Genomic DNA, 21,469 nt, shown 5'->3' on the forward strand with positions numbered 1-21,469 from the left:
AATAAGAGCAAAAGTAGTAAAGAGGAGGTTAAAAGGTTTAGGGGTATGCATATTGTATCAACTGTTCACCATGATAAATAAATTGTACTGATTTTGGTGCTCATCTCCTTGTGTTTTCACAACTGCACTTTCATCATTCCACCTCCCCCCCTCATTTTAAAGGGCATAATTTCAGTGCTTAAAATTTGGAATTACAGGAAAATACAAAAAAGGCTTTGAGGACACGAACATAGTCACTGGTGATGTTTCCTAATCACATATACAATTTTTAATCTACTCTAGATTGGCTAACATTATAGCAAAAGAATTCTAGCTGCCATTAAACATTCTTCATGAATATAATTTTAAAGGCTGAATCACATGTATATACCAACATTTACATAACATTTCCTGCCATGAACACTTGGGCTATTCTGAAATGTTTCTATTATAAAGTAATAACATTAAAAAATGTCTTTGGTAATACACATTTTGACTTTTACTTTATTTAATTAAAAAAGCCTTTTTTATTTGACTATAATTCACGTGCATTTTAATTTTTAAGGGTAGACTCACAGAATGTTTTGAGTATAAAGATAATAGGCTCATAACTAAGGTAGGTAAAAATTTATGAGAATCAGTAGGAGGTCATAAGACCTTTTGCTGTCCAGATGGTAAAATGAATTTATTCTCCTATTACTTATGTGTAGTGGTACCACTGCACAAATTTCAAAAGCATAAAGTATTTATAGTTTTGAATTTTTTGTTTACTTCAATAGTTGACTGGCATTTCAGTGGCACATGTTAATGTTTAAATTTGAACTGCTTTAATAATTAGGAAAAAAAAAGCAGTATTTTTTTGCCAAGTGTATTTCTTCTTTGGCTTACTGACTTTGTATGTTGTCTCATTATCTATTATATTATTTAATGTACCCCTTATTGATTGGAATGAGCTCTTTATTTATTAGTGAACCTCTATTACATTACAGTTGTTGTGAATATTCTTTTCCTAGTTTATTTTCTTCATTATTTTATGGTAGAGCCTTTACCTCTGTTCTTCTGGTTTTAATCTCCTAAAGAATAAATAAAATCTAATTAGCAGAATAAGAAGCCATACTAATCAAGGGATTCTTTAAAAGATCATGTCCTTTCTGCCATTCAAAGGACATTAAATGGGGTCCCCTTTCTTGGTCACTCCATCTTTAACTGTCTACTCTATTAAGTTAGAATAAAGAAATGGAAAGCTATGAAAAAATTAACAAGTATAGGGAGCAGGATATGGAGATGGAATTAATTGTGCAGAATTTACTGCGCCATATGAAACAATCATTTACATAAATGCAACTACGAGATTTGGGAAGATGGAACCATCCTTTCACAATACAGAATGGTTGATTTTTATAATTTCATTGCTTTATCTTGATTTTGGGTAATTTTCACTTTTTCTACTATTACACTTGCTTTCAGAACTTTAAAATAAATTATCTTTTTTCATTTCAGCTCCTTTCAAAATACAGAAGCCGAGTACCTTAACTCCTGCCTGTATTACCATCATACCAGTATATTCGTCTAACAATTTCTCCCAAATTCTTTAATACTGGTAGTGATGAGTACATCTTTAACAAATTGGAATCCTGGCGCTCTAGAAATTTAAAAACCTCATCTGATTCTTTTATGTCTACATACTTACCAATTTTTCCTAGCCCTTTGCTTCCTGAAATGAATAAATGCTATTCTTTATTTCTCTGACAAATCTTACAGAATTCTTCAGCACTTAGAATAGGATGCTAATGACCACCATAATGAATAGGGAAATCCGAATTTGCAATTTTAACAGAAAATCCTGAGAGAAAAGGCCCAAGAAGTAAAGTAGTCAAAAGCTCATCTCAGCACGCTCAGCAATTACCAATAATAATCAGGGATTCATTCTATTTTAGTCATTCTTCATTTCATCCACACCTTTTAAAGAGTGATTTTATAAAACCTTTAATACGATCCATTATTATGGAAATGGCAAAACATTTGGTAAGAAACTTCAAACCCAGCCAGGCTATTATTAAAAACAGGACAAGAGAAAACCTCTCCAATTACTAATAAGATGAGAGTACTGACAATCCCAGAGATAATCAAAGTCAATTTTGTAATATTTCTAACAAGGTTTTTACTTAATGAATTTTCATTTCTGAACAAGGTAAATCCACATATTATAAAGATGATGAGAAGGACTCTTGGAAGGTCAACATTTTTCTCTAAATGCAAGAAAATTAATGAAGGATACTGAGAAACTTTTATCATTAAAATGTAATATTTTAAGTATAGTTTCCTTGCTGCTAACTATCCTCTTGGTTCTTTTTTCATGTTAATTAGTGAACATAAAACCTAAGGTCTTTTAAAGAACAGCCTATACAGACTATTATTCCGAAAGTGTCCATTACAAAAACATTTATCACACACACATGCACACATCCATATGTATTTATGACTTGTCTGTTTTGGAATCCTGTACCATTGTTTCCTTTTAGATAATAAACAAAACTTACATGAGGAATGTGATGTTAGAGCAATATAATCATACCCTGCTTATCCACAGTCACACTTCCAGAAGCTTTATCTGTAGGAATTTGGGAAGAAACTGAGAGTAAAAGAGAAAAGTCCTCCCAATTTGATCTACAGATTCAATGCAATTCCAATAAAAATCCTGGCAAGTTATTTGTTTGTATTATCAAACTTTTAAAGTTTATACTGAGACAAAAGACCACAAATAAATCAACATGATACTGAAGAACAAAGTTAGAGGACTTGACACTACCTGACTTTAACACCTAAAACGAAGCTACAATAATCAAGGCTCTGGAATTGTCAAAAGAAAGCCAAATACTTCAATAAAGAGCCTGGAGCCTAGAAATAGACCCATATAAAAACACTGAACTAATCTGTGGCTCTTTTGTCACATAGTCTTTTCAACAAATGGTGCTGAATCAAATGGACATCCACATGCAAAAAAAAAAAAAAAATTGGACACATACTTTGTACCTTCACAATACTTAATAAAACTCCTAGAAGATAAATAGGAGAAACATAGATGACCTTGGGTTTGCTGATCACTTTCTAGATATAACACCAAAGGCATGAACCATGGAGAAATAACTGGCAAGTTCGACATCACTAAAATTAAAATTTTCTGCTCTGTAAAAGAAACCATCAAGAGAATAAAAAGACGAGCTACAAACCAGAGACAATATTTAGAAAAGACATCTGTAAAGGACTGTTATCCAAAAATATACAAAAAGCTTAAAATCTAATAGTACGAAAACAACTAAATAAAAAAATCGGCCAAATACCTTCACAGATACTTCACCAAAGATATACTGATGCCAAATAAGCATATATGAAAGGATGCTCCACATCATATGTCATCAGGGAAATGTAAATTGAAACAATGAGATATTGCTATATACTTCTTTGATGGCCCAAATGAAGAACACTGACAACACTAAATGCAGGAGAGGATGTGGAACAACAAGAACTCTTATTCATTACTGGTGTGAATATAAAATGCTACAGTCACTTTGGAAGACAGTTTGGTGGTCTACTCTAAATATTACTACTAAGTGAAAGAAACCAATCTGAGAAGGTACATAGTGTATGATTCCAACCATATGACATTCTAGAAAAGACAGATTCCAGATGATTTTTAAGGCAGTGAAAATACTCTGCATGACACTATTATAGTGGATACGTGTCATTATACATTTGTCCAAACCCATAGCATGCACAACACCAAAAGTGACCCCTAATGGAAACCATGGACTCTGGGTGATAATGATGTATCAATGCAGGTTTATCAATTGTAACAAATCTGTTCCTCTGATGGAGGATGTTGATAATGGGGGAAGCTACATGTGTATGGGGACAGGGGGTATAGGAGAAATCTCTGTATATTCCCCTGCTTTTGCTGTAAATCTAAAACCACTCTGAAAGTCTTAAAATACAAAAGTGAAACAAAACAACCAACCAGCACCGCCCCCCACCAAGTCCTCTAAAGAGGGGGATAATTTCTTCAAGAGCACAACGGAGACACCCTGTTAACCGCACTAAGTATATGGATATTTGATTTGTGTATAAAATGAGACTATTATAAATTATCATTATTGTTTACACTTCTACTAATAACTTCCAGAATTTTTTTAGATACTACAAATTAGACGCAGTGAAGAAGAGGAAAATGGGTAGAAACTTATCCTGGGAGAACTACTAAGAGAACAAAGAGTTGCCTTCCCTAAGGTTTGACAGGGAGGTGGTTGATAAAATTGCACTGTCAGGAAGTGCAAAGGGCCTCACAAGTGGATAATCCCAGAGACACAGCCCCATTAAAATGTTAAACGGCCTCCTGGTAAGGACGCTGAGCTCTGCTGCTTCCCACTGAAGTACCTGTTATGAGGACATAATCCCCTGGCTTGTGACCAGCCTCCATAACCCTGACATTTCTTTGAAGTTTATATTTTACTTTAAACATTTATATAAATTTTGCATCCTGATCCAAATATTCTATGTGATTTTAATTTAAATTGATGGCTCCCCTGTCTTTGTGCAACCTCCCCAGAAATCTCATAGCGAAAGTAAGCTTCAAGAAGTCTGTCATGCCGATTGTGGTGGCTTCTTATGCCCTTTGATTCACTCAGCTGCATAACCAATTTTGAAAAGTCAGGGAAGGGTGACACATAATTCAGCAGTATTTCCATAAAAATGGCTGAGAAACAAGAACATTCTGGGGATTAAAGGAATAAACTTAAGTCACTGAAAAATGCCCTCATGTGAAACTCATGCTGCCTTGCAAAATACCAGGTACAGCCCGCTTGGACAACAAACAATTATTATTTAGTTACTGTGGCTCTTCGCTGTGCTTTAGTGACTACTTAATTATTTCAATTTAGTTAGGTGGAAAAGAAGACTACTGTAAGCTTCTCTATTTAGTGTTTAAAATAGGATTTCAGCTGACATGCTGGCAACTTTGCATTTTCTTGGAGTTTTAAACCTAAAGGATGATGTTATAATAAATTATTTTAATGTAGCCATGCAACGAAATCAGAACTCCGTAGCTATTAATAGAGTAAAGAAATACAACCAACTGCTTGCCAAACCAACACAGTGGTAGTGTCTAGTTCTTTCTAAGTAATGGTAGCTAATAGTATCTTAAAGAAAAAAAAACTTCCACAGACATCTCAAAAATATTGGTATTTAATTTCTAGATGCACAGCAATATTGCAGGAGTCTTAATCAGTATACAGGGGCACCTGGGTGGCTCAGTGGCTGAGCATCTGGCTCCGGCTCAGGTCATGATCCGGGGATCCTGGGATCGGGGAGCCAGCTTCTCTGTGTCTCTGCCTCTCTCTCTGTCTCTCTCATGAATACATAAATAAAATCTTTTAAAAAAAATCAAAAAATAAAAAACAGTATACAAAAATAATGTTAATGACAACTAATACTTAACACTTAGAATGCACCAGCAATGTTCCAGTGGCTTTGTATGTGTTAGCTCATTTACTCTCAACCCTAAAAGGCAGGGTTTCACAGATAAGGCTACTGAGGCACAGGGGTTAACTAACCAATTGCAAGGACATAGATATTAAGTAGAACAAAAACCCAGGTTGCTGGACTCCAGGAATTTTAATAGCACTGTTCTTCAGTGTCACTACTAATCGTTCAGTTAAAAACAAAAACAAACACTTTTCTCAGTGGCACACTGCGTGCCAGGCACTATGCAAGCGTCTGGGAAGGAAAAAAAGGGCCAAGGCTAGCAGAGAAGGCACGCAGCCTAAGTCTCCAGTCTACCACAGGAGGCAGACTCACACAAAGTACAAGAGCTCAAGGGCTTGCTCCTCCTAAACTAATTATTCAAGCCATTTTAAAGGAATCTGTAACAACGTCTTTGCAGTCGCCTATACCATCACATAGCACTTGGACAAGGCAGCGTTTCCCTTTGTGAATCCCATACTAATAAAAAGCACTACTCTTTTGCATGGTGAGTTTAAGAAAAATCAGTAGACAGAATGCAATTAAATGGCAAATGAACCTGTTGACTTCGCATGGCCTACTGTCACCCATGACTACTTGCACTGCCCAGGGGAGAGGTGAGGACTGCTGGCGTGTGATCACAATAATTCTTCTTGGGTGGGACTGTTCCATGGGTTGCAGGATCTCTCTACCTCTGGCCTCTAGATCCCACAGCTTTCTTCCACCCCCTCAGTCATTGTGAAAATCAAAATGTCCTCACATATTTCTGAATACCTTCAGGAGGTACATCTGCCTGTAGTTGAGAACCATGCCCTATATCTTGAACGTCTATTATTTTTGTATTTCACTGTTGTGGTAAGTTTTGTCTTTACTCCTCCAACATGGACCTGAGCCCTGTGGTCAGACCCTAAGTCACATTAAAAAAAAGAAACATTTTCCTAAAAACATTGATCTGTGCACATGAACTCTTTTCCTCAGGATCAAGAGTATCAAGGGTCCTTTCCTTACACATTATTATTGGGAAAAGAAATAGGTAATATATGTTTTTAAATTAGTAATATGTATTTTAACTAGTGATAGCAACATTAGGAGAATGTATAAAGAAGGATAAAAGAATAATTCCGTTGATCTCTGGTCACACCTGTATTTCATTTTACATGGCCATGCATTAAGTTTTAAATACACTTTTAAGAAAATATAACAGTTAAGAACTATGGAATTCAGTGCATATATGAGGTCAGACTGTCAACATTTTCATTTTGAATGCAAATCTTTATTTTGTTTGTAATTTTATGTATTTGGTGAAAAACATGTTCTATCAACATAACTGCTGAGGAACGGTTAAGACTCCTTACACCTTTGACAAAATGAAACAAAACTCTGACTGGCAATAGACACCTTTTCTTAGCTCTGATCTGACTGAAGTCAGAAAAGAAGGCCATGATCTTAAAATCACACCCTAGACTTCCTCTGCAGACTTACTCAGATCCAATTATCCTAGAAATTCTGACAGCTTGAAGACTCAGGCTGTGGTACAATTTCAGGCTAAATCTAAAACATCTCCTAGTTAAAATCATAAAATAGACTACTTTCTAGGATGGTAACCCATATGCTGTATTGTAGCTTTATACATTCTGTTTGCTTCTGGAAGATTAGTATATTTATAAAAGAAACAATGAAAAGATATTCTATATGTTCAATATGCAACTATTTATAAACTCCAGCTACAGGATATCACCATGGTAACAGGAATATACAAACAGCACAGTCCTCCATGCTATGATAGAAGCATTACTAATTTAAAGAATGCAATATGCTTAAGACAGGCAGGAATTATCTCACAACACAGTCATCAACCTGCTCAGAAACAGGAGGAAGATGAGTATTTGAAACAGCAGATGGAAGAAAATGGAACCATTCCACTGGACAATGACTTACAGTCATTCTGAGAGAGGAGAAAATGAAGTGTTTTAAAAATGAATGAATAAATGAGCGAGTGGGTGGGTGAATGAATGAATGATGCAACAGACTGAAAAACCAGAGAGGAAGAAAACTCAGATAGAAGAGCTATTGCATCAAAATGATAGTGTGATATTTGTTTATAATCTCAGCTGGAAGACAGAACTCAATAGAACCTATAATCTGGTATTTTGTATATTTATATTCAATCTTCAGTTTGGAATAAAGACAGATGTATCGGATCAGGGCACTGATTTCAAAGAACATGTGAGAGCATGCATGTACATATTATTATTTCATTTAATAAATATTTACTGCCTGTGTTTACGTACCAGGATAACACAAAAAGAAAGAAGACATTGGCCTTAAGAATTAATCGTCTAATGGAGAAGGCAGTCCTCTAAATCTAACAAAACAATTTAGTGTAACTCCTGAAACACAAGCACATATAAAGAGCCATGAGAACATAATGTCATAGCAACATTTTTCCCAATTAGTCAGAAAGACTGATGCTTGTATCTACACTAAAATTTAGGTTTTATGGAAAGTGAAGTGGCAGGGATTTATGAAATATTGTAAAATTTACAATCTGTTTAATTGACTAGAAGCAGATCAGTGCACATAAAGACATTTAATTGAAATATGACTCAACTTAAAAAAAATAATTACGAGTTGTTTAAATTTCTCCAATATCTAACAACTGCCAAAGGAAAGTAGAGAAGTAACACCGAGTGTAGGGCAGCTTTATGAAATGACACTGGTGACGGCCAAATAAGCCACTGAAGTGGGACTTCGGAACGACACATGCCTGAGACCACCATCCTTTTCTTGGTAAACTAAAAAGAAGATCAGTGTAAAAACCTCTCAACTCCCTTGACAGAAAGCTCACCAGTGTGCCCGGGAGAACAAAACATGCGTGGTGAGAGTGGGCGAGAAGAGCTGGGGGAACCACGAGAGTCCCCCTGAACATTCTGGGGCTCATTCTATGTCACCAAGACTCCTTGCGCTTGTCAGTGCCACTACTAAGCAGGGCTCAAGCTTCCACTTCATTCAATGGGAAACAGACCAAGACGCAAAGTTCCCTAACCTCACAGAGGCAGCGCCTGTTCCCCCCCGCCCCGCCCCACGCAGTTAGAGTATACAAAGTTCTTGAAAGAATTACTCTTAAGTCCCCACTCTCCTCCCCTGACATCAATCACTGAAAGAAGAAAATCCATTTAGTGAAGAAAAGTGAAATGCCTTTTCCCTAGCTAGGAAACATTACCTCCTAGGTCATGTGAACTACTTGAGCTGCTGTATGTTTCTCAAATACTTTTCTGTCATTCCCTATTATCCACGCATTCAATAAACATTCTTTATATGCTTCCTGTGTCCTAGACCCAGGGGATGAAATCTTTTTCTTAAAGGGCTAGGCAGGAAATATTTTAGGCTTTGCAAGCCAAGCCAAGAAGAAAAAAAAAAAAAAAAGAAAAAAGAAATTAGGTAGGTACTTATAAACTCATTTAAATATATATACTCATATAAAATGTAAAATCATTCGCTCACAGAAAAACAAACCAAGAAAAGCAGGCCATAGCTTGCTGATTCCAGGGCTAGATATCTGTCAAATATCCAGGCCAAGCTAAGACCATTAGGTTATTAAATTAAATGGAAAGGTATTTTGCATCAAGACCTAGCTTCTTCCATTAAGAGCCTACAGGGATGATCTAAGAAAGCTCCGTCCAATAGAATTATCTACTGGAGAATAGCTATTTCTATTATATCAATAAAAGATATCTCAATACCCATAGAAAATATTCTATATTTGTATAGTTCAATATGGTACCCACTAAACACAAGTGGTTACTGAGCATTTAAAATATGTTCGATGTGACTGAGGAACACTTTATTAGACTTTTATTATTTTGAAGTTACATTTAAATTAGCCACATATGGCTAGTATACTGGAAAACAGATTTAGTAGTCATTATGTGTTAATTAGCAGGTCTTAACTGAATTTGCTTGATTTTTGGTGACCCATTAGGTACGTGTGAGTATAAATATTTTTATAGGGCATGAATATTTTTATAATTTTATGTTTTTATCAACAGATCAAATTCAAATTACTTTTAACTTCTGGTTAAGACTGTATTGGGGGTCAGTAATTATTCATAACATACATTATATTACAGAACTGGAAAGACCTTCAGAAGACAAGTAGTTACACTCTATCAAGGACAATGTGTGTGGCATGTTGCAAGGAGGGCAAAAGAGGCATACTGGGTGATGGTTCACAACTGGAGTTTTGAAGTTAGGAAGATCTGGAATAAAGTACTGGTTCTGCTATAGAGTAGCACTGGGATCTTAGGCAAGCTATTTCACTTCTTTCTTCCTCAGTTTTATTTATCCTTTGTAGAACAGGACAGTAACAGTAGCTTCTTCACTGGGTGGTGAGATAACCAAATGATATCGAGGACTTAAGAACCCAGAACAGTGCCCTGTTATTATATTACTATTTTATCATCAATGTACCATTTTATTACCCCTATTAATTAAAATTAATAATCTCGTATGAGGAATGTTCTAGCATACACTCAATAATCTGACTTAGTAGAAACCATTTCATGACTCAGTATGGGAGAGAGCTACACGTGTGATTTGGGATACATCGCTGTACTGTTACCCAGAAAACATCAGTTAGAATCTAGTCTCCACAACTTACTAATGCAGCCAGGTGACATGTTGTAATCTGTACCTCACTCCTTATCTGAAAAATGAGAAGAAAATTTACCTCTCCAAGTTGTTCAGAGAGTAAAATATATAAACATGCTTTGCTCATATAAAGGATACTGAGTAACAACTATTTCCTTTCTTCCATCTATTGGGTCAAAGGAATTATGTGCTTCAAAACTAAATTCTCAGGATTAAAGGGTAGAATCAAGAGTAGTTTCTCTGGGAGTTAAATTATGATATTTATGAAAAATTAATGAGATGAAGAAAAGAAATAATCTCAGACCGAAAATGTCAGAGTAGCCATGTTGGTGATGGTGATGTATCTGTACACGTAAAAAATACCCAGGGTATACATCTTTGTTGAGTGTGCAACACTGAAATATAGAAAGTATAGGAACTCAATTTGGATATCCTAAAGAAGGAGTAATGCAAACAAAGGCTTCGTCTGTTCCCTGCACCAAGGGTTTCCCTACCACAGGGACAGATGCAAAGTATCTGATGCCATTATGTGTTGTTATCACTCCACCTAGATGGCAGATAGGTTTCACTTTACCTGCCAAGTCCTAATGAATTGCAGTGGAGGTTCTTTAAGGCTGTGACCTCAGCAGGGATGAGTGCCATGACTGATTAGCCCTGTCTGCCTGGAGTCAGGAGGAGGGCTGGGAGGGGGCACCTTCACACTCCATTTGCAGATCCTTTCATACCACTCATTGCCATTTTTCTGATTTTGAGAACACAGAAATCCTGAGTGTAATCCAAATCTCCTAGATCTTTCTGTACACAGAATAACCTGATATCTAACAGTCCAGTAATCTTAACCATGATATTTCTGGCTTGTAACTTATTCAGTTGGCATTCTAGTTCATTGACTAGTCTTTTGTGAGCTCAGCTACTCCACTGGGCAGCAGCATCTGTTCTCAGTAAATTGACAAAGTCAATTTTCTGAGTCAGCAATTTTGATAAGCAGAGCACACACTATGGTAAATTCACAAAGGTAAATCTTATCTGACTTCTCAGTAGCCGAAAGGAAGGCTGGCTTTCCTGGTAAGAAAATAACTCTAATAGATACTTCCTTTAGACTTCAACAAAGTCTGTTTTTATTCAGTTTCCTCATTTCCAATTTTTATATTTTCTTTTTTCTTTCTTAATTTTTCTTTATTTTTTCTTCACAGATCTTTCTTGCCAGTCTTAGACAATGTTTACTTCTATATGAAAGCTCTCACCATCTCTCATTTTGAAGTTTAAAACCAGCAAGAGTACTTCGAGTAGACACTAGTTCTTTCTCAATCTATGACTTCATTAGCCTATCAACATGACTTAGGTCTTTGCCTTCCTTTTGATTCTTCCATCTTTCTTTCCCAAGCCCAAACCAACTCATTCAAAGCCCTTTTGTGACAGCATCATTGCTTTTTCATGCCCACACACCACCCTGATTAAAACTGTGCTCTATCATTTTACCTTTCGAACATTTGCCAACCGATTCATCATCAAGGACTCTTCTCGGTCATCGTCATCATCCAGGTCCAGCATTGGCATTCCAAAGGGGTCAATGATGCTACAGCACCTGGAACCTTCATCTCTTGGATCAAAGGGGTCCACGATTATGGGCTCTGTTCCTTTTATTTCACAGCGGCAAAAGGGGCAGCCTTGGCCGTCCGACTCCTGAACAAACAAAAAAATATGATTGGTCTTTGTTCAAATAAAACAGTGCTGATAAGGGCCAATGTTCCCCACTATAAAAAGAAGTTGCAAACGAGGTTTTAGAGTAGGCAGTGAGAGTGAAGGAAGATTTGTCTTGAAGAAATAACAGAGTAGAACAGAGATCCAACATAATAGATGTTAAATGTTCAGTATCACAAATATTCAAAGAAAAACTTCTCTTAAAAAAGTTTGATTTGCCAAAGAAAAGGACTCTAACTTCATTTTCCTGAATGTTCACTTACAATTGTAATGTATCAAAATTTGAGAGTCCTACAGAAAAGTGATAATCAAATCATTTCCCTTTTCCCCAAAAGGCTCCAGTGCTAATTAAACATTCTATAAAAGGATATTTTGATAAAAATTCATTATAAATAAAGTAGTAGTACCAATTAGAACAAGCATTTCTGGAAAAGTTCCTGTGCATGTAACTATGGCTTAATATTTCCATCAATTGCCTAGGTTTCAAAAAATCTTGATTTGTAATTGGTGGGGAAAAAATAAAGCAAATTAACATCTAGGAACCATCAACTGTCCAGAGAGCCTGTCATTCTGACACAGCTCATTTGGCATATAAAACCATGTGAAATATTAAATTTCACCCCTCATCTTGCTTTCAAACTAGATACTGCAAAAAGATCTGTACTAATACTTTTGGACCGGAAACTCATTTATTGGTAATTACTGAAGGTTTTATTCAAAGTCTCCCAAGTCCATTTCTCAAAACTAACTGAATTAAGAATTCACAATTGGCAAGGAAATAGAACAAGACCGTTTCCTCACCCTGCACACAGTGCTGCCTCCCAGAGATAGATGGTGTATGGTGCTCGCTGCCATGTTTTTGTTTCTGCATCTTACCCTGATTTTAGTAGTGTTATTTAAAAAATAGTAAAAATCATACAATCATTTTAAGGCAGAAATGGGATGAATTAGCACCATTTTAGAGATGAAACAAGGGATGCAAAGAGAGCTAACATCTTCAAAGAAACCATTCAGTACTTAACTCAGGACTGTCCCACCCACTTGGTATGATGGGAAACTGGTTACATGCCCTACATGGACATTCTGATCAGCAGTGAAGTAATACTTTTGCTCCCTTCTCATTGACAATTGCTGGGCATCCACTCTTCAGGTCCTGTGGTTAGGTGAGTTATTCTTTTCCAAACGTCACCCAGATTAACAAGTGAACATCTCCCTTTGCCACATACATTGTCATAGAAGAAAAACAAATGCTCTTTGCACCGGTTAATGAAAACACAACATTCCCTTATTCCTCTACTGTTGGATAATTTGGGAAAGAAACTTGGGATGGTTAAGTAGTTGAACTAAGGTGGTGTGGAGAAATACAGGCAGGCTAACACAAAATCCTTTAATGTTTACTGCTATATATGCTTAAATTGGTGGACTTCAAGGCAACTTAAATATTTTGCTCCATCATTTTAACAGATGCTAAAACTAAGACTTAATACTTTTATAGGACATTAACATTTCCTAACATGGGAGTAAATATTTCAGGAAAGTTAAACTTTTCTCCTGTCTTTTGATAACGACAACATTAAATGCCAAGTGCACAGATGATATATGTTATATCATCTAGATAAAATCCCCTTATCATTAAAGTCAAAAGGGATCCATATTCTGTGCCTGTGATGGAATTTTCTTATAGATCTACATAAAATTATTTCAGTAAGATAGTTCTAATATATAAGAGCAAGATGGGAAAGAGCTAATGTTTCCTCTGTATCTTTAATGCACGAAGGATGGAAAAGTAATACTTTGGGCCCTAAGTAGACACATCATTCACTAGCACATTTAAAAAAATTATAGAAAATTTCAAACATACACAGGAGCAGAGAAAAGTGTAATGAATCTGAATGCATTTACCACCCAACTCTAACAATTATCAATTCATGTTCAATCTTGTTTAATCTATACCTTCACTTACTCCTTCCACCCTTGGATTATTCTGAAGCACACGCTACACATTACATAAATTCATATATAAATGTTTTAGTAGGCATATCTAAAAATAGAAAATCTTTTAAGACCTAACTAAAGCATAATTACCGTAAGCAAAAATTAGTCCACTCAATCTAACCCATTAGTCATTATTTTTTTAGTATAGTGTCTGGAATGTGTATGCCACAGTATTCAGCTATAAAAGCTTCTCTTAGCACCTTCAAGGCCCATGTGCATGCTGTTTTGGTTAAGGATGACTTCTGGATTATATGATCCATTTCCTGAGAGAGGGTAACTGAAAAGACGAGTTTGGAAAAGAGAAGAGTTGAAGGGCAATGATAGCATCTTCGTGGCACCTAGGAAAAGACTAGGAAAAGTTCATCTATTACTGAAATTAGGTTTTCTCCATCTCCGCTATCTGGAAGTTTAATACTGTACAAATCACTCATGTATTTTCAAGTAGCTGTTTTACGAATATATATGAGAAAGCATAGTCTCTGTTTAGCTTTACCTCTGTTGAGAGTTCAACGTGACTCAATTAAAAACAACAAAGACTCCCCCCCAAAACCCCAGCTGAAATGTACATCCAGACATAGATCACGCTGAATCTGTCTCCTTAATGGTATTTACACAAATATGACCTCACCCATCACTCTTTCTCTGTAAACGGACTACTGCCATATGCAAATTAAGTCCCACCATAGAGCCACTTTGGTATTATTCTGCCCTAGTTTCTGTCAGATGACTGACAATACACACGAAGAACGTTTTCAATAGCATATGACTCATTGGGATTGTACCTCAATAATTAAAATAATGTTTCCGTCAACATATGGTTAATGAAAGATCAAGGAACACATGTCAATGAAGAAGAAAGACCAATAAATAATTCCTTTTCTAGTCCTTGACGTATTCATATTCTGAGAATGTGAACAGGAAGTACTTGGGATTCCATTCATTCTAACAACTCAGTAGATTCTACTTCCTTAAAAAAGAATTACTTCCAAACCAAAGATACAGAAGTTATCCATGAGTGTACTACACTCATCTGAAACTTAACTATGTAATATGCTCATGACAAAATAATTCAGACTCCTATGCCAACCATTGATACTCAGTTAATGATATCAAGTATGAATAGAACCTGAGAACAAATTAACACTTGACAGAAAAACAGAAAAAATATTCTTTCACCTCCAAAATTACCCATTCCCCACTCACACCCTATGTAAAAATCCAAATAAATATCAGTATCATATCACCATCATCATCATTCATTCTAAGTACTGGTCAGCTTCTATGTTCTTTCTGATTAAATATTATTTAGATGGGTATTACCTCTTAAATACCTTTTTTGATTTTTTTAAGATACACATTATATACAGCACAGTTTATTTGCTCTCAGGATGATTAATTATTAGAGGTCATGCTTTAAGGTTAATCACTTCATGGCTTCCTACATGCTCAATATACTAGAGGACCTGGAATTAGAAGTACAACTTCTTGAGTCTCATTTTGGAATGCATTTTATATTTTTTACTGTGTGTGTGCATGAGTGCTTTCTGTATCAGTAACTTCTAATTTACGTTATTTTGCTATATTTCACATAGATTTGAAGTTACCATAAATCATTTTTGTAATGCTTGGAAAAATTATAAATAAGTAACTGGAAAAATACATACATATACTGAGAATAAATTGTGTCCATACTAAGCATTTCAGAGCACAATATTTCCCACAGAAATTCAATAACTTCTTGTTAAAAAAAGAATAAGGATAGTTAATAGTAATCTTAGAATAAAGAATCCAGAGTGAAAGGGATGGTTGGCTTTGGTGCTCTTTTATGAGAAGAAAAGAAGATGTTGGTTAATCTAGACTCTTCCTGTTTTAATTTGTAAGACCCATGAAAACAGCAAATCAGAAAAAGAGCACAGATGTTCTGAATCAGGACATGTGAATTAGAATCCTACATCCACTAATTATAGCTGCGTGACACTGGGTAAGCCATTTCATCTTATTTGTAGGGTATGAGTTCCTCAATACTGGATTCATAACAGAGGTTAAAATAAAGTTTATGAGTTCTAGCAATCTTGGGGTGGAGGCTTTGGGGTTTTCTATGTAGAGTATCATGTCATCGGCGAAGAGGGAGAGTTTGACTTCTTCTTTGCCAATTTGAATGCCTTTAATGTCTTTTTGTTGTCTGATTGCTGAGGCTAGGACTTCCAGTACTATGTTGCATAGCAGTGGTGAGAGTGGACATCCCTGTCTTGTTCCTGATCTTAGGGGAAAGGCTCCCAGTGCTTCCCCATTGAGAATGATATTTGCTGTGGGCTTTTCGTAGATGGCTTTTAAGATGTTGAGGAATGTTCCCTCTGTCCCTGCACTCTGAAGAGTTTTGATCAGGAATGGATGCTGTATTTTGTCAAATGCTTTCTCTGCATCTAATGAGAGGATCATATGGTTCTTGGTTTTTCTCTTGCTGATATGATGAATCACATTGATTGTTTTACGAGTGTTGAACCAGCCTTGTGTCCCGGGGATAAATCCTACTTGGTAATGGTATCAGATAAAGGACTAGTTTCCAAGATCTATAAAGAACTTATTAAACTCAACACCAAAGAAACAATCCAATCATGAAATGGGCAAAAGGCGTGAACAGAAATCTCACAGAGGAAGACTTAGACATGGCCAACATGCACATGAGAAAATGCTCTGCATCACTTGCCATCAGGGAAATACAAATCAAAACCACAATGAGATACCACCTCACACCAGTGAGAATGGGGAAAATTAACAAGGCAGGAAACCACAAATGTTGGAGAGGATGCGGAGAAAAGGGAACCCTCTTACACTGTTGGTGGGAATGTGAACTGGTGCAGCCACTCTGGAAAACTGTGTGGAGGTTCCTCAAAGAGTTAAAAATAGACCTGCCCTACGACCCAGCAATTGTACTGTTGGGGATTTACCCCAAAGATACAGATGCAATGAAACGCAGGGACACCTGAACACCGATGTTTCTAGCAGCAATGTCCACAATAGCCAAACTGTGGAAGGAGCCTCGGTGTCCATGGAAAGATGAATGGATAAAGAAGATGTGGTCTATGTATACAGTGGAATATTCCTCAGCCATTAGAAACGACAAATACCCACCATTTGCTTCAACGTGGATAGAACTGAAGGCTATTATGCTGAGTGAAGTAAGTCAATCGGAGAAGGACAAACATTATATGTTCTCATTCATTTGGGGAATATAAATAATAGTGAAAGGGAATATAAGGGAAGGGAGAAGAAATGTGTGGGAAATATCAGAAAGGGAGACAGAACGTAAAGACTCCTAACTCTGGGAAACGAACTAGGGGTGGTGGAAGGGGAGGAGGGCGGAGGGTGGGGGTAAATGGGTGACGGGCACTGGGGGGGGGGCACTTGACAGGATGAGCACTGGGTGTTATTCTGTATGTTGGTAAATTGAACACCAATAAAAAATCAATTTATTAAAAAAAATAAAAATAAAGTTTAAAATAGCTACCCACTCTTGATCATTCAAAAATGAAAAAAAGTAACTATTTGGTTCAAATTGCAAATTTTAAAATTAAATAAACTACTGTAATCAATAAATATCGTTTGCTCTAAGTGAAAAGTTTCAGCTTTTAATAGGAAGATGAAAAACTTGTCCTAGTAATTAGAGTATTCCTTGGGATACGTTTTTTTACATAGTAAGAGCTTTTAATATATTTGTTGCTAGAGTCCAACTTAAAATGTTAATGCATGAAGCTTATGCGTTTCCATTCTAAAGATGATTCATTTAATGGAATCAACTTTTAAAATATCTATGGAAGGCCTTTGTTATAGTCAACCAGAAACTTTTCCCAAGTGCCAATACCCGCTACTGTGCAGGCACCTTACGATAAGGTCAGCCCGCATTTTATATAGTCACTGGACTCAGAGTCAAGTATTTGCTCTACCAGATTTTATGTTCTTCTCTTTTTCATTCATACTGGCATCACTGTCATTCACAAAATGATTGTAACATTTCTGGATGACTCAGGTAGCCCTTACATTACTCCCAAAGCGAAACAGGAGCTCCAACATTTTATCACATTTATAAAAAAAAAAAAAAAAAACAAAAACCCACACACAAAAAAACCCAAAAACCACAACATGTAATCAAGGGCAGAAATACTTTATAATCATCTTAAAGGCAAACAGAATTTTCTTATTTGTAGTACTAAGATTAAAAAGTTTTACTGAGGCTAGAAATGTGAAGGTTGGTTGCTTTTGAGGAAGATGCAGTAAAAGATTATTTCTTTGTGCCTTAAATGTGAGCACGTGAGCTGGCTTCTCACCTCTCAGATAACTACATATTTTTTCCCCAACTACTCTCTCTAAATATAGGACATCCATAAATCTCTTTAATCATGCTCCATATTAAAAACAGGGCTTACTGATTTTTATCTAATGACTTTGTGAAATATCATTTTGAATATTCCAGATTTCTTTTAAACTATTTGGAAAAAGACGCAGAAGAAATAATCACAGGAATAAATTAATTTTACTTTTAATTGAATTAAAGTCCTTGGAAGTAATTCAAAACCAGGCTGCACATCCAATTGATATATATATATATATACAAATATTTATTTATATATATATATTCATTTTTATTTTGAAAAGAAGATGTGGAGAACACAGTTTAGAATCTATGCCGTCCATAAGCTCAGAAGCCACATTCTAGATTCCTGGGGAAAAATAAAAAGAAAACAGTATGAAAACAGACCCTCCTCCCTTTATACCTAATGTGGTAAGTCTGCACCATCACTGCTATGCAATATGTAACTATAAAAAAAAGGTGTGGAGCAGCTCTGGATAAAGACGACAAATGTTTTGTTAAGAAAAATGTTTTCTGGAATAGCAAGGAAGTGGAAGAAAACTGCAAATTTTATTGGCAAAGACAGAACAGAAATGCCGCACCCAGAGTGATCCTGCTTCAAAGAATGTCTCCAGAGAGGTGATTATTCAACTTATTTAGTATTCTGTGCAAACTCTGGCTTGCTTATTCAATTTATTAAATAACACAGATGTTTCAGAAGGAGAAAAAAGTATCTGACACCTCTTCAGAGGCATGACTAATGGGCCATTATGATAGAAATGAAAGGGTAACCACTTGCCGCCTGTAACAACTAACTGACACCACTACCATGCATTTCTTAGGATTTCCGTTAATTACATAAAATTTTAGTTTCCAATGAATTCAATTAAACCAAAGTAGGGCATCAAATGGAAGAAAAGTTGGTGAAGAATGACTCGCTAAAAATGCACACTGGCTGAACACATTATGTTTTATGGTCAGGGTTTAATATTTCTTTCCGATTGGACTCTGAGTGATTTATCAGAGCTTCTTGGCAGACATGCAACCTTTAAAATCCTTTTCCAATCAGCATGCCCAACCAAAGTAGTTGAAAGTAACAAAAGATGTCTCGAATCCATAATTAAATTTGAAGGATAACAGGACGTTCATTTCAAGTAATTATTATTAATCCTATGCTCCTTTATAAAACTTTCAGATTTAATTTTAACTTCTTGAGGGTCAGGCCTGGGTCTTAGCATTCTTCCTAGCTCAGAGATTAGTACAGAACCTGGGACATAGCAGCTGCCCAGGAATGTTTCCTAAATAAATGGATAAGTAAATGGGTTTGAGACACTGGCGAATGATGGATAAAACAATCCATGTCAGAGCGCCTGGGTGGCTCACCTGTTAAGCGTCTACCTTCAGCTCAGGTCATGATCTCAGGGTCTTGGGATCAAGCCCAGTGTTGGGCTCCCTGCTCCGCGGGGAGCGTGTTCTCTCTCTGCCCTCTGTACCCCTGCCCCTGCTCCAGCTTGTGCTCATTCTCTCTTTCAAGTAAATAAAGTCTTTAAAAGACAATGCATGTAGCCTTCTACCATGGTGATCCATCCCTATGTATAATTAAGTTTGAAAACCATCATTTCTCTACAGAAAAAATAAACCAGCCTATCAGACAAAAACAATGGCTTTAAAGTAAGAAAATATGAACTCTAGCACTGTACCCATTTGCATAAGGAGAACACTGAGAAAGAGAGACACTGCTGTGTGTACTCATACCCAGACTTCACAGTCATACAATATTTCCCACACTGCATCTACAAGGGTAGATACAACCTTTGGCCATATACCGCAGAACTATGGAAGTGTTCAATAATTGTTCTTTTACTTCTCATATTCACCATCAATCAGCTTAAGTCCTGTGAGCAGCTCATGGAGGCCACCATATAAGGTTTTTAGCATCCCAATGGTTTGTCAAATGCATTTTAAGTGGATTAACTTAAAAAAAAAAAAAAAAGTGGATTAACTTTATATGGATTCTTTTTTTTTTTTTTAAGTAATGAGGGCATTTTGCAATAACATGTTTAAATGATTGTCAAACACTGCTCTTCATATTATATGAAAACAGCCCAAAGAGATCTGTTGTTTGGCAGGAAGCACCACTTCATGACATCTACATGTAGGGTAGAAATATTTAAGTTATCCCACAGTGGAAATGTTCAAAAGTTGACTCTTCCTTAAACCACTAAGATCCCACTGAGATATAAAGACTATGGAATATCCCTTTGGAATTCTGAAACCTTGGCCTAAGAACAATTTTTTTCAGGGTAGAGAAAACTTGAACCAGGGATCACCACGCACGTTTCTTGGTGTAAAAAAGTAATAAAGAGAAATTCAGTTTTACTGCCTCTAGCCTAGTGCCAGTATTATTGGAAGCAATAAAAGTAAAATAATGTGGCTCAAAAATAAGTGGACAAAATCAAAATGTGAAAAGTTGAAGGGAATCATCCAGCAGCTACTGAATGGAACAAATGGATCTTAGGTTTAAAACACTTAGAATTTATTCTCAGGTCTTGAGCATAATAAAAAATCTTTGAAAAAAATCATGGATGCTTTTCAAAAAAAAAAGATCAGAACTAGACATTTGATCTACAATATCAACAATTTATCTATTTAACATCTTTTTCATGTAATGAGTCATCTTCTCTTTACACTACCTAGCATACAGTCCATAAATATTTACTGAATACCTGCCACTGTGGAGGCAGCTAGCATGCTAGGAGAGAGGGATTCTAAACTAGGTTCTCCAAGAGAAACAGGTAAATATGTAATGTTTACAATACAAATACAACGAGGTAAGAGTTTACAGGAGACATACACAAAATGTATCAGAAGAATATTTATTTGCAAAGCCTCTTGTGCGGGAGGAGTTAAAAAATAATGCTAAAAATAATGCTTTTGAACATTTTTCATTAACCTATTCACAAATTCCTATGATCAGATGAAAATAATAACATTATTTGCTAGTAACATGAGTGTGAGTTGAGTACAATTTCAACTTTCTGAGTATTTTTGCATTTGTCACCTTTTAGTTACTACTTCACTTAGTAAACCACTACTTTATAATGACCTTCTCCTGAAATTTTACTCAAAGACTAAGTTTTCAGTGCTTGGCAATTTAGGCACTTCCTCAATTTCTAAAAGTAAAACTGAGAAGTATTTCAGAGTAATAAAGAAAAAAATGCAAATGTTAACAATTTACAAATATGATTGGGCACATCTTTACATAAGACCATTAGACCAATA

The 21,469-nt window shown here is 35.9% G+C and overlaps 1 protein-coding gene across 15 annotated transcripts in view; it reads right to left on the reverse strand.

Moving 5' to 3' along the window:
- The window catches only part of CBLB (Cbl proto-oncogene B), a 409,638-nt gene that overhangs the window by 64,408 nt on the left and 323,761 nt on the right, over positions 1-21,469 (reverse strand). For all 15 annotated transcript variants that reach the window (XR_007407886.1, XM_049105236.1, XM_049105235.1 and 12 more), the window contains one exon: positions 11,623-11,826. Coding sequence is in view for 14 of the 15 variants with exons in the window: in XM_049105236.1 (XP_048961193.1) it covers positions 11,623-11,826 (204 nt within the window). In the remaining variant the exon portion in view is untranslated. The remainder of the gene's footprint in view (positions 1-11,622; positions 11,827-21,469) is intronic.

The sequence above is a fragment of the Canis lupus genome, chromosome 33, assembly GCF_003254725.2.
Source record: "Canis lupus dingo isolate Sandy chromosome 33, ASM325472v2, whole genome shotgun sequence".
NCBI classification, from domain to species: Eukaryota; Metazoa; Chordata; class Mammalia; order Carnivora; family Canidae; genus Canis; species Canis lupus.